Source organism: Daphnia carinata, chromosome 3 (genome assembly GCF_022539665.2).
Source record: "Daphnia carinata strain CSIRO-1 chromosome 3, CSIRO_AGI_Dcar_HiC_V3, whole genome shotgun sequence".
NCBI lineage: Eukaryota > Metazoa > Arthropoda > Branchiopoda > Diplostraca > Daphniidae > Daphnia > Daphnia carinata.
The window spans coordinates 6794371-6812380 of record NC_081333.1 but is presented as its reverse complement, the minus strand read 5'-3'; the positions used below and the strand labels follow the sequence as shown (position 1 = coordinate 6812380).

At 40.2% G+C, this 18010-nt stretch overlaps 1 protein-coding gene and 1 long non-coding RNA gene across 4 annotated transcripts; one reads left to right on the top strand and one right to left on the bottom strand.

Moving 5' to 3' along the window:
• Window positions 1-2910: 2910 nt before the first annotated feature.
• On the top strand, window positions 2911-13010 carry LOC130685328 (probable E3 ubiquitin-protein ligase HECTD2). Its single transcript, XM_057508619.2, has 19 exons — window positions 2911-3088; window positions 3767-4005; window positions 4448-4550; window positions 5655-5744; window positions 5827-5891; window positions 5980-6135; window positions 6197-6345; window positions 7406-7599; window positions 7668-7808; window positions 8623-8688; window positions 8786-8842; window positions 9563-9651; window positions 9819-9854; window positions 10652-10787; window positions 11384-11458; window positions 11528-11722; window positions 11778-11893; window positions 12314-12419; window positions 12665-13010. Exons 1-19 carry the CDS (start codon window positions 2963-2965, stop codon window positions 12821-12823), a joined length of 2298 nt encoding a protein of 765 aa, XP_057364602.1. The 5' UTR covers window positions 2911-2962; the 3' UTR covers window positions 12824-13010.
• A 2850-nt stretch (window positions 13011-15860) lies between these two features.
• LOC130685380 (uncharacterized) lies at window positions 15861-17786 on the bottom strand. Of its 3 annotated transcripts, none has more exons than XR_009420739.1 (4): window positions 17437-17786; window positions 17136-17251; window positions 16800-16943; window positions 15861-16282 (listed from the first exon to the last, which is right to left on the bottom strand). It is a non-coding gene; the product is annotated as an uncharacterized LOC130685380 (long non-coding RNA). The 3 variants fall into 3 exon arrangements; XR_009420740.1 differs by having other exon boundaries at window positions 17160-17251; window positions 17437-17780; XR_008999580.2 differs by lacking the exon at window positions 17136-17251 and having other exon boundaries at window positions 17437-17765.
• Window positions 17787-18010: the final 224 nt, after the last annotated feature.

The window sequence follows — 18010 nt, the reverse complement described above, 5'->3', positions numbered from 1 at the left end:
TGTTATGCTGATAGAACACAGAGGTAGCTGGGACAACTTTAATCCAAAAAGATTCAAACGAAAAGTCAATTAAAATTTTTTTGCTCAAACCAGATATTTGCAATTTCACTGAAAATCCCATCAGCTTACCGCTGAAAAGCAGCTCATTACTGCATAGTACGCATACGGTATTTTAATCCTTGTATTCATATTAAAAAATAATCATGCAAAACTGCAAAACCTTTCCAGCAGTCTGTTCTCTTTCACATAAAAACTACCCCGTGTAATCTCTTCGACTCTCCAATCTTTCACAGAGTTGATGGCATCCCTCTTCAACTTGCTACGTATTCAAACCTTTAACCCCTTTTTTCCTAAAATTAGAACAAAGATATGTACACATTTTTCTCTTCATATTTGTTGTCAAAGAACAAGGCTGATGTCTTGTGATTAAAACGTTGATGTCTGTCTGTTTGATACTAAATAATAACAAGCATTTTGCATTGCAGTTGCGTATAGATCTAGTGAACCGTGGCCCAGACACTCTAAGTTCAACGTTAATACTTCGTTGGTTCCAGTTTAGGCTTCATGAACTGTTATAGGCTTTGGAGCAATTTGTACATTAGTCAACAGCAGTTCAAAAACGTTTGTATCTTCAAACTCTCCCGGTGATTTTTTAGACAAATTGGCTGCATTTCTCTTTCTGATGGCTTGTAATTAGAATTAAGTCACGCTCGGATTGCCTGCCTATGCCGTTCTCTGTTACTACAATTAATGTGATTGCGACGCTCCATCTTATTACCCCCAATAAAATGGTACTATATGGCTACATATAGAAGCAGCACTTCCATTCAAAAACTGATTTATTCTTAGGGTTATGTATACATGCCATTACAATATGTAATATATTGACGTAACAGCGATACAGATCTGCAAACTTTCTTTATGTTCAACCATTCTAGTGGAATGAAGCAATATGGCGTGAGCATTGATCTAAATCTACCAAACACAAAGTCGTGCGTGTATATGATATGCTATTCTGTTGACCCTCCGAACGTTTCATCTAACATCGTTCCGCAGAGGGTATTGGCTGAGGCTTCTTTTGTATTTATATTGTTGTTACGGTGGTTCCGAATACATACGTGTACGCATGCTGACAATCGCCTGGATCAATAGTGCAAGTTGTATTTACATTTTCGCTTGGTCCCTTCTTAGACGCCAACTAACTTATTATGCGGCGGATAGTTGCATTCTATGAATGTTAATTTTTATCAGCTCCTTCTTGTTGATCTTTTCCATTTTTCTGTCGCCCTTCTATCCTTTTCGACATTGTTGCTGCGCTGAGGGAGGGGCTACTTCGTAGGCTACCAATTACTCAAGATGTTGTTACCCTATTTGTTATTCTAGTGCCGGCTCAACAATAAAAATTTTATCACTGGACGCCTTTTTCCGGTGAAGTGAAACTATGATGACAAGATAGTATAAAGATACGCATATGAGGCATACGTTTCGAGCTCCTAATGTTTTTAGATCGTGGTTGTTTCGTCGAATATATGGATTATGCACGCATGCATATACATTGATTATTTCAAAAATGTGCGTCAAATTTCTTACGAAACATTGCTAAAGGATATCGTTACATCCAGGATACTGTTTGTCGTAATTGTGGTGTGTTCTTTCGTCTGAATTAATCGTTAATGAAGACATGTAAATAACGAATGACTTGCTGTAGGTGATACACAGACGAGCATTCAAAAGCTGCGTGTATCCAACGTTTTTTCAATGCAAACACACAAGATGGGGAAGAACCAAAAGTATAGAAAACAAACCACAACACGATTGCTATCCAGTTAATCAACTAACGGAGCCAAGGAGACATCGTTGGACAACTAAAAGCAAATGTGGAGGAGACAAAAAATTTAATGGCTGCAAAAGACACGTTGCATTTCTTGTCTGGAAATGCCGTCAAGCACATGGGGGTATGCGTAACAGCTTTAATGACGATAACAACTTCATGAACTCGAGCTAAACATGAAACGGCTACATATTACCGGCTCTGTATTTTAAGGCGCACATGTTTAAGTTAATAAAAGCTCCTTATCCCCAGAAAATTGATAGTTGCGAAACTTTTTTGAAGTTTCTTCTATTCTGCAAGCACTTTAGTCTCCTTTGAGTTGTTTGCAGGTGCCTCAGCTACGCAAATTGCGAAAAATTTGATCACATTATAAAATCGAAAAACAAAATTAGACGCCCCTAGGTTTCAAAATGATTAACACACTGCTATGTAATTCAATTCTAATAATAGACTAATAAGCCTGACTCGTCATTACCTGCTCCAACTGCCTTAAATAAATAGGCATGGCTTTGTTGTGACAAGTGAAATTGTCCAACCAAGTGGCCTAAGTACTGTACACAGAAAGAGAGAAAAACTTAGAAATATTTAAATCGCTTAGAATGTGTGTAAGTCCTTAAGGAGAAACACATTAAAATACTGAGCTGTTTAATTTTGTGTTGGCTTCAGTGCACTTTAGACCTCCTGATTACAGGTTTATTATTAATTTACAGCTGTCATTAACGTTATTAACAAAATCATCAGGGAGGCCAAAAAAACAAATGGATATAATTGACAAACTAGAAAGAAGAAATTAAGTGACGTGTTTTTCTTACCGTCTTCGAGGGGGAGTTGAATGTCAATGTGTGGGAGTTGTGGGTTGATCGATCGTGAAACTGGCAGGCATAAACTTTGTCAAGGCCAAAGGGCCCGATGAACCTGACGTCTGAAACGGTCGATTTGTTTGTCGTGCGCTGCCTTGACGACGGACCCCCGACGTCAAGTCCAACAAAATACGGACGGTAGAAGATTTCTTATTATCCTTTCAGCTTCACACGAGTTTCACCTGCGTTAACCGCAGCCAGTCAAGGGATCGCTAAGCTGAATTAAAAGAATTTAGCAAATTGCTTTTCCGTTGCAGTTGAATTGCACAACATGGCGGGCCGTTTTGGTGGTTTACACATCAGCTTACCAGGATTGGGAACCATTTTACTACGTCCGCCAGCAGCGACAACAAGAACACCAACACCAACAACGTCCAATCTGCCACCTATCTATCAAGTAAGTCACAGGATATTTCGATACGCCAACGACTTTTTGGTCGGAATGATAAAATGGTGACTGTTGTTCTTAGCTTATTGCATGTCAATACCATCGACGATTTGATTGTCGTAATGTATGCTTATCGGAAATTGTCGTTTCTGTTATGTCCGCTGTAACAGGACAACGAGCCTCGTCTCCTCAGAAATCGATTTATGAAGTTTACTCAAGAAGATTCTTTTATTCTTTTTGTTTTTAAAATAAACACGAACATGACAAATCCGGAGATGATGGATGCGAGGGGTTTGTGTGTCTTTCTATTTGACTTCTTAATGTCGAGTTTTTCCAGCTCATTGCTCGTCAAAAATCCCGAACCGAAACAAACTACAGAATTCTTTCGATCGTTCACTTGTTTATCGACAATTCCCTTTGGGCACTATATCGTATCACCATTAAAAATAACACAAATCTACAGCGTATATACGCTATTTATCCTATCAATCGAATCTTCCCCCTTTTTAAAATTTTAATAATGAATTTCTAATTGAATCCTAAAGAAACATTCATTGTTTTGTGTTTTGAATGGCACCCGGCCGAGGATCGGTCACTGACAGTCGACACACGCGGCAAAAACATTGCGCGCACCCGACAACGCAATAATGTGAGCGATGTGGATTAATTCGGATCTTGACTCTGAAGGATGGGCAGGCGGTAGCCGACGTCAGCGGCCAGCTATCCAAGTGGAACGGGCTATCGTCGTCCAGCAGCAATGGTAGCGGAGGCAATAATAATGGCTCGGGCGGCAACGCAGGATCGGATTCCAACGAAGACTCCGTTATCAACACAACAACGGCGACTCCGCATCATCAGCAATTCGACGACATGGCAATTGTCAAGCCTTCCTATCCCAGCATCCATATGAACATGGAGGATTACATGTAAGGTCACGTCAACATTTCTGTCATCATATGACAACTCGTCAGATGGAAACATCTAAAAACATTGCTGCGATATTTGATCCGAACGCCCCGTTTTTTGATTTTCTTTTCAACTGAAACATTTTTAAGACGTTCGTCATTAGATCGGCGATGACGCGTTTGTAAAACAAGAGAGTTCTAATTGGAAAAATCCTGATTTACGCAGAAGGAACTAAAGACAAAAGTTTTGTGTCTACCACAGATCTTGAATTCTAAAAAAAAAATAATTAAACTGACGCTTGTGGAGGTCTAGTATATTAATAGCGAAAATCCATGGAGACTAGTTAGCCGTGGCAGTCTGTTTTCATTCTTTAGTGCTGGAACAAAGGCTTTTATTTTCTAAGGCTTTTGTGGACATCTGGTTGAAGTTAATTAACTCTTTCTTCCTTTCATAATTCTCAAGGTCTGAAACCGAACGAAGTAATCAGGTGGGTGACTACGCACAGCTGAGGACCTTCTTCTTGACCTGTTTCCACTCGTATGCCTCCATCTGCGCTACATTTAAGGTAAATCGTAGTCTGCCATTAAACTATAACGTAGAGAGCTCATCACTCAAAGATCTATTAATCAGTGACCACAAACGCCATTAGAGAAAAAAGAAACATGCATTATCGTGTGTCCCTTACATCAAATTGGACCAAAAGGACCTCTTTCCATATTTAGTTTACTAACCAGCTGTCACTGGGTTCGTCAAACAAATCAAATAAAAAATAAGAAATAATTGAGCAGTACAAAAAAAAAAATAACTTATGGAGGCCACTAACGCGTGATGTTGGCATGGATTGAAACCGTTCCAATGAAAAGGCAGCGCATTTTCAAGCTACTAATACAACTAGCACAAAAAGACCGAATAGCTTTTGTAGTTGTGTATGACATCAAAGCCGCAAAAATTCAAAAAGGCAATTTCATTTCATTTCTCCGCATTTTCTTTTCCATCCTTTTTTTCTCATTTGTAATATTGAAAATTTTTTCGTGATCTCAACGCGGTGGTGACGTCAATGGAGAAATAAGATGACTGGTTCCACTTCCTTTTTTCGTTATTCTCGCCGCATTTCTATATTTTTCCTTCTACATGTCGCTTTACATTTTCCGGACATTTGAGCGTAATAATACCAGTAGATTAGCGAATTGTGACAAAATGAATCTAGCCAGCTGCATCGCAATATCATCGGGTCCTAGCTAAAATACTTTGAAACTTATACGGTGGCTTTCGCTGGAACATCCCAACCTGCGAAAGAGACTTTGACCGACGACTAGAAAGCCATTTGACTTATGTCATCTTCACTTGTACCTTTAATACAAGCGAATAGATAGAGTGTAAAGGAAAAGTAGGTATTTTAGATATCAGCCAAGAAAGCTTTAGTTCCTCAATCCCATTTTCATCCTTATCGCTGCTCGTTGCCAATTTATTTATATTTTATTCTTTCGTCATTATCGTTCGTCGTTTAAGTATGTTTATGGTATTCAGTGCTCACCACTACAACCTCATCCTATGTTAATCTATACTCTTTTGTTTATTTGACCTGTGTTGTATTTGTCCACTATCTGCCTTATTTATTTTATTTTTTTTTTACGACTTCCACTTATTGTTAATCCGCGGTACGCTGAAGCGCGTTCCCGACAATGGCGGTGACAACGCGCACGACCCAGAATTGCGGATGGATTTTCTGAATTGCGTCTACGATTCGCTTTCGTCTATGGTAAGCTATGACGTCAGTTCAGCAGTCCTCATATATAATTCATTTATTCAGCTGCTTCTAATTGCGTCTGCTCAACACCCAGCCAAATGCAGTCCACAAAACTGCGTTGCGGTCAATCGTCCACGCGCTGCTCGAGGAAGGCAGAAAGTACGTATGGCGAAAATATTTATTTCACTTTGTGATCTTCTGATCTTAAGCCATTGTGTGGACGTTGGGTATTACGTATGTATGACAGATTGCATTCCAAGGACGATGTCAGGGCCTTGTTTATCTTGCTCCAATGTCCGCTCTTCTCCAGCCCGTCTGCGTATTCCGTCTATTCGCACTTGCTACGTCAAATTCTCGGCTTGAGCAACAGCGACCATCATCTCTTTGTTCACTGGTTAAAAATGTAATACGATGAATAAGACGATCTGCTATTGATTAATGTGTGCAACTGGAACGATACGCAGACTGGAGCCTAATCGATTTCGGAACATCGTGAGACATTTACTACAGTTTATCAGCATCCGGCAGTTCCCTGCTGGAGAGAGAGGCCTACCAGCTCCCACTCGATCTCGTTGGTGGATCCCAACAGCTGTGCGAATTTTGGCCTTGTTAAGTAAGTGCTTGCCAGTGTTATCAACAGCACCACAATGTTTAGAAAAAAAAACTGAATCATGAGATGCATAAGCGCAAAATTTACGTGCAATTTTGGAGGGTGAAAGGGCTGTCGAACTGTCCACACCAGCGCAACCGCCATCAGCAGAGTGTATCACACAATACTCCTTTTGTTGGCGGCTAGAAAATGCTGTTAGGTTGTTGATGTAATGTCAGTCCTTCATCATCAGCGTATCAATTTAAACATTATGTAACTATCCACACCGCGACAGCCTTTTTTTTCTACATACATATTTATGAATTTTATTTTTTATGTAATATATCATCACGTCAGTTAGTCGTATCTTGTAGGCACAAGTTAATGCCATCCCATTTTCCAGTCGGGAGATTTTTTTTTAAAGATCAATCTTCATTTGACATATCTTTTCTTGTCAATGTTGAACGACGACGTTTTATTTTTTGCTTTTTTTTTTTTGGTTGAAATGTAAAACATAAAAAAAAGAATATCAGGAAGAAAACAAGGTCCGAATTTTATATTTCTTTATTCTCGTCTAGTATTTCTCCGCTCTTTTGTTTGGCCTCTTCTGAATTTCTATCAATGCCGTTCCGTTGTGTATGGTGGCTGCGTTTTCTCAACGCCTTTTCTCTCTTGATGGTTTCTGTCGTCTATATTTGACGCTACGCACTTTTTCTCTGCATCCAGCACCAAGCATGACTGCGTTTAACTTCCGACTTGTTGTTTGCTGCCCGAGCTGCTCATGTTGAATAATCGATGCGCAGCTGCTATTGTACATGTCAAGCTTCCCGTGCCGCTGTCTGTCTAGAGTTGGCTTTTCTTAAATTTTTATTTCTTATGCGCAGACAGCGAATTCCTTAAAATGTCTCGTCATTCGCTCCTTTGAATGATAGAGCAACCATCAATGTTCTTGGTGACGCATTTCTTAAAATTCTTTTTTTCCCCAAAAACGACAATATAATGAAGAGATGAATTAGACATTTAAGACAGTTTTTCACAAATGGGACTCGCGCTAATAAAGGGAATCTCGTTCGCCTTGAAACAGACGCAAGCAATAACAACACCAGCAGTACAGCACCGTTGATTTCCTACACCGAGTTCTACAACAGCACACTGGACCATATCGACCTTATGAAAGAGTACCTGACATGGCAAAGTCCAGACCAGCCTGGTCAATTCTCTTATTGTCAGTATCCGTTCATCTTGAGCATTGCAGCGAAACGTTTCATCCTAACAAAAGTAATAATTTGAACAGTTATGGTTAACGCCTCGGCATAATTCACAAAGTGTTTGCCTCTTTTTCATAGGATTCAGAGCAGCAGATGATACTGACGGCCAGGCGCTCTCTCGTCTCGAAAATGTCGCGAAATCAGCCGCCCAGGTTGGAGCTCTTCTTCCTCAACATTCACGTCCGGCGCTCCTATTTGGTCCTCGACTCTCTCAACGAGGTACGTATATTAAGTTGAAACAACACAACCGTACAAAAACTATGAATTATTTTTGGGGGTTAAAAGAAAAAAACACGGATGTTTGTTTGACATTGGGGATGAAGGGGAACTTGATCACCAATAATCTAGCGCCAACAGAGATCAGTGTATCATCATTCGTCATCGATGCCTGTGAGATTATAGTTCGAAATAACCCGATAAATCCTATTTAAAAAGCGCCCGTTTTGGCATTTTCATTTACTGATTGCAGTAACACATGCTAGACGTTGTTCGGTCGATACTTTTCGCTGATCCCTTGGAGACTGAGGCTGCGTGTGTGTGCATATGTCTGGAACGCGTAGATATTATATAATGCTCCTGCAATGTACACTGGGACAAGCAAATAATCCAGTAGCCCATCAATGAGACAGCATGATGAATCGTAGGATATATTATTGTCTTCAAGACTCTCCTCATCCCCCCGTCCGTTTCGCCTTGTACATAGCCTTTGTTTATACGTAGATAGATTCGTGTGTACTATCATGGTGCTAGCAGCTGTTGAACAGACACCAATTAAGACTTGGCACAGCAACGAAAACGCCCAAATCTTACACAAATGCAGGGAAATCAAATGCTAGTTTACGTGTGAAATGAAACCATTCAGCTTGTTGCGCTGCGTCTATCCTGGACCATCAAGAATGATTGACACATGTGCGTAGGTGTATAATCCGAAAGACTTGTGCGGAGTAAAGCGGTCAGTAGTTTGGGGATCTACATTGTACGCAGTAAAGTGAACACGACAGACTATACTTTCTTTTTCTTTTGGATTACGTAGATATCGATCAAACAGCGGGATCTGAAGAAGAAGTTGCGAGTGTCCTTCGTCGGTGAGCCTGGACTGGTAACTTGTTTTTCAGTTCCAAAAGATATGGCTTTCCATAGCTAATGTTTTTGTTCCACTTCAATTGAATTAAATGAGTTAACCTGCTGTTTTTTAGGACATGGGTGGATTGACCAAGGAGTGGTTTCAACTTCTCATCCGAGAAATCTTTCAGGTATGAACAGTCGATCTAAATGTGCACGGAAGGCCGATGTTAAACGTCAGTGTGAAAAACTTCCCCCTTGTTTTGTATGCGTCACAAGTATTTGTTTCTTATGCCGGTTAGATAAACTACTTTATTTTTAACGTTGAAACACAATAGTAGGTTATAGGATAGCCACGGAGTAAAAAGGTGAATAGGTTCTGATTCTAAGTATTCAAACTTTATAACCTACGATACTATTCTAGCGTCACGTACTTTTTGCCATATCCATATATTTTTTATTTTAAAAAGTAAAAGAGAATAGGACGTAAGAAAAGCACGAATGTTTGTTCAACAGTTTGCAGTACATTAGCGCATAAAATAAAAGGGAATACGAAAGGTTAGCCTTCACTGAACAAGGGGGGGGGGGGAGAGTTTGAAAACACGGTACACGGTTACCTCGAAAAACAAAAGCAGCTTATTATGCGTTTGTACTTTAGCTAAACATCTGCCTGTTTTTTCCAAAAGCAAAGATCTTGCGAAAATTATCCACTCAGCGTAGATATGTAGAGAGTGTACTCTGAACAGACCAAAGCGATTGGTGTATCTCTTTAAACAGAATTTTCGTCCCTTTTCATATCGTGCATTAATAAACCTTTACCGTTTAAATGCCTTTCACTAGTTTTGAATGAACAGTGTTTTGTTGTTGTTTTACCTCTTCTACATGTTATCCTCTTCAATCCAAAATGATAGCCCGACTACGGCATGTTCATCTACTACCCGAACGCTCGCTGTTATTGGTTCAGCACGTCGACGGAAACCAACCTGAAAGAGTACAATCTGTAAGTGTTTTATGCCGAAATTCATACCCGTGCTTTTGCCTTACTCTGAATTTGAAAGAGCTATCAATAAGCGAACTGATATTATTTAATATAATTTCATGAAATTGCTCGCGCGGCTGGACTTAACTGATGACTTCGTGAAACATGCGGACACGATACACTTGCAGCATCGGAGTTCTCATGGGCCTAGCTGTTTACAACAGGTTAGTGATTTGAAAAGCTTTCTAAACATCACTTTGCATGGCTTCTTTTATTGGAACATAATGTTTGTTACTGCCCAACATCCTGATTTGTATAATTCTGGGACTTGGTTGATAAATGAAAAGCCAATTACATGACCCGATGCATTTAACTGAGACTACTACATCTTACTTATTCTATTTCAAAAGAAAAGAATCAGCAATGGACATCCATTGTCCTGTTCTTTTTATACCGTAGTTTGCCTTTTTTTCCTAAGTTTCCTTTTTTTTCACTTATTCCTTTTTGCCACGTAACCAAGGAGCCACGTTCTCTTTCATTCTGTCGTGTTGCACTCCATCCTTCTTTTTGTTTACTTTTGGCACAAATGTCGATTCGCCGTTGTTGTTATAGTATTTTTTTTCTTCGTCCGCTCCATCCATTCTCTGGAGCCTTCTCTTTTTTTCTTCTTATAAGCTTATATAACGGCCTTGCCACGTCTGTAGCTCCGCCCTTGCGACGGACATGTTATTCAGTCGGTTTCTTTTAAACGCGGATGGTACATACACAATGACTGTAACGGTACCAAGACACGCAATGTCCCGCACCGTACATCCTTAGTATTTATCCCGCAAAAAAAAAACCGAACTCTTATATTATAAGGCATTACCTTCTGTCAGCGATATGCCTCTGGGTACACATACACAAGACTTTGGTGGCCTTACATCCATAAAAACTGTGAAACCCAACACCTTGTATACTGGACGGCTACAGCTAAGCTGTTGTTAAATATGCATTTTGTTTTGTTTGTCTATGAGCTTAGCATCATTTTGGATTTACATTTCCCGTCTATCTGCTACCGCAAATTGCTGTCGCCACCAGTCGTGCCTGCCAATCACAGCGCCCGAGTTGGTGTAGTGCGCAACTTTAATTTGGACGACTTAGCTCAGTTTATGCCCGTACGTATATATATACATAGGCTTATATAAACTATATTGGTATAGCTACAGTGACCCTTTCTACCATGTTTGATTCTTGCTGCTGTGTCATGCGTGGCTTGCTTAATAAGACAAATAGTATGTATGTGGTGCGCTAACCTTGAGTAACTTGACAAGGGCCGTCTCAGCCTTTTAATTTCTGTGAGAACACTTGAGAAGCATTCGTCATGCGCTGGAGGGCCATCCATATTCATACATTTGTAGTAGAAAACGTGTATCATTAGAAGCATAGGTTACCAGCGATGTTGCTACCTCTTCTCATACTGACATACTTCAACGTGTCCTTCATCCCCTTCAGTTTCAGCTATGCTTTAATGCTTACATAGTAGTATAGAAAGTGCTTTGGTTTTAGTTATACTACACCTGTATTTATACGTAACTTGTCAAAGTGTGTGGGTAACGAAGGTATCTATGCTAATGTGGACACCACAATCATCTGTTGTTTATATTCGTGAATAGCAAGTAACCAGCAGCAACGAATTGCGTAGTATTCCATGAACAGAATCCATGTTATTACCTTCTCCCTCTTTGTTTTGCTTGCGCTGCTAATCACGCAGGAGGTCGTCTTCGGACTGAAAGAGTTGCTGGCCTACGAGGGCAACGTCGAGGAAGATATGGGGCTCACGTTCCAGGTATAGTTACATATAGCAACATAAAGAAGGTAGCATAAGTTGACGATAATTATGCTTTTTGATTTAAAGGTATCTTTTGGTGAATATAACGAGGTTGTGACGGTGCCATTGTTGGAAAACGCTCACCGTGTGCCTGTTACCAACGCCAACCGCAATGAATTTGTCCGGCTTTACCTTGATTGGATCCTCAACAAGGGCATCTACGAAAAATTTCGCGCCTTCTATCTCGGATTCCATTCCGTCTGTGCCTCCAATGCTCTCATCGTAACTTATTCACTTATTTTCGAGAATCACGATTCTCCAATTGATATCGTCTCAGATGCTCCGTCCGGAAGAGGTGGAAATTCTCGTTTGCGGTTCGCCAAAACTGGATCTGCGCGAGTTGCAGAAGAACACGGAATACGACGGCTACAAAGCGGGAGACCGCGTCATCAAGTATATATATTTTGCTTGACTAGACGTCATTTCACTACGTTTGTACGGTCCATCGAGTCAAATAGGAATCACTTCTTGTATGTAAATCGGCCTACATGTAGAGCGCAAAAAACTTGACGAGTTCCCTAGCGAAGAGTCACGTACAGCTTCGATTCTAAACTGTAGAGACAAACATCGTAACATTTGATGGCGTTATATATACAGTATAGATATTATGTTCAGCTTGTAGATCAAGTACTAGATATTATGGAAAATACTGAAGAGTTAAAGTAGTAAAGAAGTTAAATCATGTAGTTGAACTTGCAACAAGTGGAAACTGATCCTCGTTCCTGTTTGAAATTCCTTTGTTGTTCATGGCATTGGGAAAACTTTGCGTCTGCAATGATTTTTCTGTTAACACCCGACCGCCCGATTAATTAGAGACTTTTGGGACGTGCTCTTCGAATTGTCGCCCGAAATGCAGAAACGATTTTTACGCTTCGTTACGGGAACAGACCGAGTTCCAGTAGGTGGCATGGCAGAAATGGTAAGAATCCCTAGAGTATAATAGCTTAAAAAATGTTCCAATTTATTCTCAATATTTAAAACAAGAAAAAAGCCAAAGGAAATCTCATATTAAAGTTGAGCTTTAACACATTTCACACCATGTCAGCCATGTAACAATTCTTGGTAGCATTCGTAAACTTCCCCGTTAAGTAATTAAACACTCAATCGTGTTACATAAGCTCGATTTATTACATATTCGTATTAAATATCTTAAATGTTTTTCAGAGTTTCAAAATCACTCGACTACGGGATCGACCCGCCTTCTTACCTTCAGCGCACACATGCTTTAATCAGCTCGTTTTACCTGATTATCCTGACAAGGAAACACTCCAACAGAAGCTCTTCATCGCTTTATCAAACGCTGAAGGATTCGGTTTGGAGTGAAATTGAAGGCATTCATCATACATTGCATCATAAACGTTCGTAAACCGTACATTTGAATGTTACGCAAACAAATTTGCAGTCGGTGTAGCGGAAATGACGATGCCTAACTTTTCAATATCCGTGTTTGAATAGGGACTATATACGAAATTGATACGTTCATTCATATATTTTTCCTCCTCTTTGTATTGTCTGTCGCAATATTAAAGAATAATCTCCATTCGCATACGTCAGCCTAAATGTGGTGTTTAAAATAACCACAAAAGCGGTAAATATAGCCGTTGCCGTGTTTTAATCTTCTCGTATCTACGGAAATCTTATACAAGAAAATCGTCTGACTTTGCGCATTATGAAGTTCAGGCATAATGTCTGTTCCCGGAGAGCACAAAAATTATTCAATACCAAATCAATACCAATCAAAAATTGTTCAGTATTTATAGTCTCTGCTCATTACTGTTAGACTGAGTTGCCACGTGTGTTTAACTTAACACGTCTTTGGTTTTCGATGACGGTCTAACATGGCATTGCAAGTGCTAGAGAATCCATGGACATGGTCTTTCCTTCTTCGTCTACTTCATTGTCTCTTAACCCCACGGGAGTTTCAATAAATAGCGTGCGCAGGCACTCGGTTGTTGTTGCACCGCTGCAATAGATACAGATATAGCACACGTATAATAGACACTAGAACAATGTACAACTCTATACCCGTGCCACAGTACAGCCTATTACGTCTTTTTCTTTGACGCCGTTTCACTCGCTCGTTTCTGAACGACTTTTGGCGCTGAATCGTTTCTGCGTGAGAGAGCTGAACACGTATATCACACAGAGAAGCTAAAAGCTCCTCCTGCTCGGCTTGTCTGTCTTGATTGAGACCAATGGAATTGCCAACCGAACAAAAGGCTAGATAATGTTGCCTTCCATTTTTCTCCGTTTCGCAGCTGCTGCTCGGCACACGATACGCTCCCTCAATAGGATTGGATCCTTCTCATTATTATATAGCGTATCAAGCCCCAGTTCTTTGCGATCTGTATCTCTTTAGCTGCTTCAGCGAGACGCACGCATTTATTCCTCGCCGTCATCGGGCCATTAAATCGACGCTAAGCTCAATAATACGAATATTCACGGCGATAGGTTCTACGTGCATAAATGTTTCTATAACACTATCAACAAGACGAAGCGGACGAAGCAATGAATTGGTAGCCGGCGGCGATTTATGCGCTAATACATTAGGATGCAGTGCATGAAAATGAGCAGCACAAGCGCTAATACCAAGCAACTAACAAGCAAAAAGAAACACGTACAATAGCAAAAGATAACGATAAAATATATTACAAGATGCATGATGTGCAAAACGAGCGGAAGTGCAATCGGCGCGGAATTAATTTAAGATGGCACGAGTATAGCAATCTGTAATACCAGATGTGTGTGTACGGAGCACGGATCTGCGGTTGCAGAATCTTTTTTAGCACCGATAGTTGCTGAGTTTCGTGTTATCACTACTGCTGACTCGATGATCCCTATAACTCTCGTCCCACATTTTCTTTTGTTGTCGTTTGTTCTCGCTAAATGTTGGCTAGCCTACGATTAAGACAGATAAAATTGACGAACATTAGATAATGAATGCTTTTTTTTTATGTATTCGTCGAAGCCAATGAATAGGTGATGGAACGGATTAGTGATCCGTGCCACCTCATATTGAGTATTCATCAAATTCACGTTACGAGGCAAAGGCTTTTATGCGCTACAATTTGCATACAGTCAAAAGAAATTTTATGCTCAGCGGAGAAAAATGCATAACCATAAAGATACGAATAAATATAGCGGCAAAAACACATCGCTAAATCAACGAATGAAAACGAACGCAGTATTTGCCTTCTTTCAAACGGACAAGCTTACGCCATACATGGTCTATTAATTTCGAATTGCTCCTTTGCCTAGCGGATGTGTTGGTGATTTAGCCGTAAGCAACAGCGAGCTCGTTTCCGTCCTTCAAACTAACAAAGCAACGGCTCCGTCTCCTGTGCAAAAATGCTGAACACGGCTAGTTATTCACGAGTTGGTTTGTTTGATGGTAATGCAATTAAGCCTTCCTCCCAGTTCAATACTCTCGGCTGAACATCACATTACGAAGGAGTAGATCTTACTCTCTTGAACTCAGATGTAGCGAATAAGCCTTTAAAGAAGAATTGTAAAATAGCGGAAAGATTCAACGAAAAAAAAAATAATAATAAACGATCATCTTCTGTGTTATCTGAATACTTTTTTTCGCAAGTAAAAGATCCATGTCCAGCCATGTAGCAAAGTGGATTTTATTTTATTTGAGGGAAGGGCCAGAGGGGTCCTTTCCGTCAAATCGGTCGGTGAATTTGAAAGGAAGTTTTAACTCGTTTTCGCACTTTCAAATGGACGTGTGCGAACATTTTTGCGCAACGATGACAATCCAATTGAAGAAGGAAAAGGAAATACATAAGACGGATGAAAGGGAAAAAAGAGAATGAAACAAGACAGCCGGAGAAAGTAAAGAGACTTTCGACTTTTACTCAACGCCCAATCAGAATACTAACTAACTGGATAAGAGTGCGGTTGATGGGAGGAACATGTCACTAGCGTTTGAACGGAGATTAAACTTACCTCCCCGCGGCAAAGAAAAAGTGAAAAAAGGAAATTGCCACATAAAGGAGAGTAACGGGTTTACAAGTTAAAAATATTGCGAGGCGTTGTAGCCTAGAAGAGTTTCGAAAGTTCGGGAATGTCTCTGCAAACTCAATGCACGTATCACAGAAAAAGGCTACTCCCATTTCACCCATAGTGTCAATGCTGATTAGGCAACACTGCTATCGAGCTTAGTTAGTCTAGTTTCTTTTTTTACTTGTTTTTTTTTCGGCGGTTTTTATCGGCAACTGATGTTACCCAGGCAACGAAAACGGAAAAGATGCTAGTGGCTAAATAAATAAACCAATCTAGATTTGTGATACAAGATAAACTTTTCCTACCAGTGGACAATATACCATGAAAAAAAAAGAAGAAAACACAATGAAGGTATTGTTCAGCCATCATCGAGAGCAGATCGCTCGCCTTTATTATAAGTGGACGACCGTCAAACGGAAGACTCATTTCCCATTTGATTTTTTTTTCTCTATGAGAGTGTGTTTTTTATTATCAGCTGACGATGTTGGTTTGTTATTTCTGAGATGGTGGTAGATCGGACAAAAGATGAGAGGAATGAAGAGTGGACGCCTCCCCCCGCCAAGGGGGGTTAAGTCCCTAGTGCTTGGCTTGCTTGGAGTTCTAGTTCTTGTATATTTCTTCTTATCATTCCTCGTTTTCCCCTCTCCGGTTACTGGGTTCGTGTGACGGCCATTCACTTCTTTTTAGATGACTTTGCCTCTTTGGCTTTCTTCTTCTCCAGTCGCCGCATTTCCTTCTCCTTCTCCGACATTAACAATTTCCGGGCGAATAGACCTGATCCGATGGCAATCAACCGATATCGGTGCCATTGCAAAAAAATAAAAATCAATTAATTTGAAAGAAACGAAAAATCAAACGAATGAAGAACACTAAAGGTTTAAATCGATTTCTTCTATCTCGATTATCCTAGTCAAATTGCTATAAGAAAAAACGCAAACCAAACATGGGTTCTACCTAATCTTTTGGGAAGGCGCTGACGTCATAACGGGTTAATTGCGTTTCGATTAGATAAAAAAAAACATAGAGAGAAAAAAAAAGAGTCAAAATAAATAGCTGGCATCTGGACACAACGTAATTAAACGGCCGGAGCCCAAACGGATGGACGGTATCTCGTTATACAGTATATACTTGGTCTTGTATAGCTAAAAAAGATAGAGTGGCATTTTGTCACTCTTCTTATAAAGCCCATACATCCCTCTACTGTATCTACAGGCATTTTCTGGCTTTATTCGTTGTATCTCCCATTGCAGGAGCCTATGGTGTATACAGGTCTTGTCAAGATGTGGATTACCTAGCAAGGCTACCGGAACCATGAGAGCCAGCAGAAAAATCAATTTGGACGAGAGGAAGAAACTCGATTGGGCACTGTCGAGAGCGGCTTTGGCAGCAGCTTCCTCAGCTGTGGTGGGATCCGACATGATTGTCTTGCGGCGAGCTGTTTGTCGGACAAGGCCAAAAGATATGACAAAAAAAAATCGTTTAAACAGAAAAAACAACAAAGCATGTCAACAAAAATTAACTCTAATACAAGATGTTTGAATGCTTGTAAAAACAACGTACTAATTAACTGCGTCTCCATTTTTCTGAAGGATAAAAGAAAAAGAAAACGAATCGTCTAATGCCTTACTTTTTTTTCGGTGGTGCTACGTACCAAAGTGTTTTTCTCACTATATTATATCGATCGCACGTCAGAGTTGTACTAGCTCCAGAGCAGCTGAGCGAGTGAGAGAAAGGCTGTGGTCGCTATCACCACGAAAAAAAAAAAAATAAAAATAAAATAAACAATAAAAGCTGAACAGCAATGCAATAACGCACTTGTCGACTGACGTGTCCAAGATCCAAGGAAAATAAAACCACACAAATAAAACCACACGAAAAAAAAAAAAAAAAAAAAAAAAAAAACATAAAAAAATGAACTAAAAACATACGGTGTACGTGAAGCCTGAAATATAAAGTGCAGAGGATCTGCTCGAATGGCAAATTGACACTTGTTATCCTTTCTTTCTGTACGTCTGGTATGGTCCGTCTCCTGCCTTCTCTCCTGGCACTGTGGCCGCTGTAGAATGTTGGACCGCAACTGTTTGCCAACGTGTCCCGCCGATTCCAATGCTACTACACACACGGTATTGGTAGAGGGGAAACAGCCAACAAGGGAGAGCGACAACAAAAATGTCTGCTCGATTGCGATAAGAGTTTCTTCCCTCTCTCTTTGCTTTCCCGATCTGCCTCTCCCGTGTGGCTCCGTGTCACTGTCTGCTACTCTATAAGTTTTCCTGTATCTTTCTTTCTCTCTTTTGCCACGGAGGCTTCACTGCCGCCAGCTAACAGCTGAAATGTACCGTTAGAAGACAACTTCGAGTTTGTTTTCTTCCTTTCTTTCCCACTTCCTTTCTTTTTTTTTTTCTACAACCTAACATCGACGATCTGTATTTTCCCTTTTCAGCGTTTTCTTCTCCTTGGCTTCTTGTTGGGTTGTTTACTTGTTTTCCTTTAGAATTATCA

What these genes read in the sequence shown, in the direction of transcription:
- LOC130685328 (XM_057508619.2), top strand. Translation starts at nt 2,963, where the DNA reads ATGGCGGGCCGTTTTGGTGGTTTACACATCAGCTTACCAGGATTGGGA. An exon ending in ACGATTCGCTTTCGTCTATG is followed by an intron (nt 5,745 to 5,826) that starts GTAAGCTATGAC and finishes CTCAACACCCAG; the next exon opens with CCAAATGCAGTCCACAAAAC. An exon ending in TTTGTTCACTGGTTAAAAAT is followed by an intron (nt 6,136 to 6,196) that starts GTAATACGATGA and finishes AACGATACGCAG; the next exon opens with ACTGGAGCCTAATCGATTTC.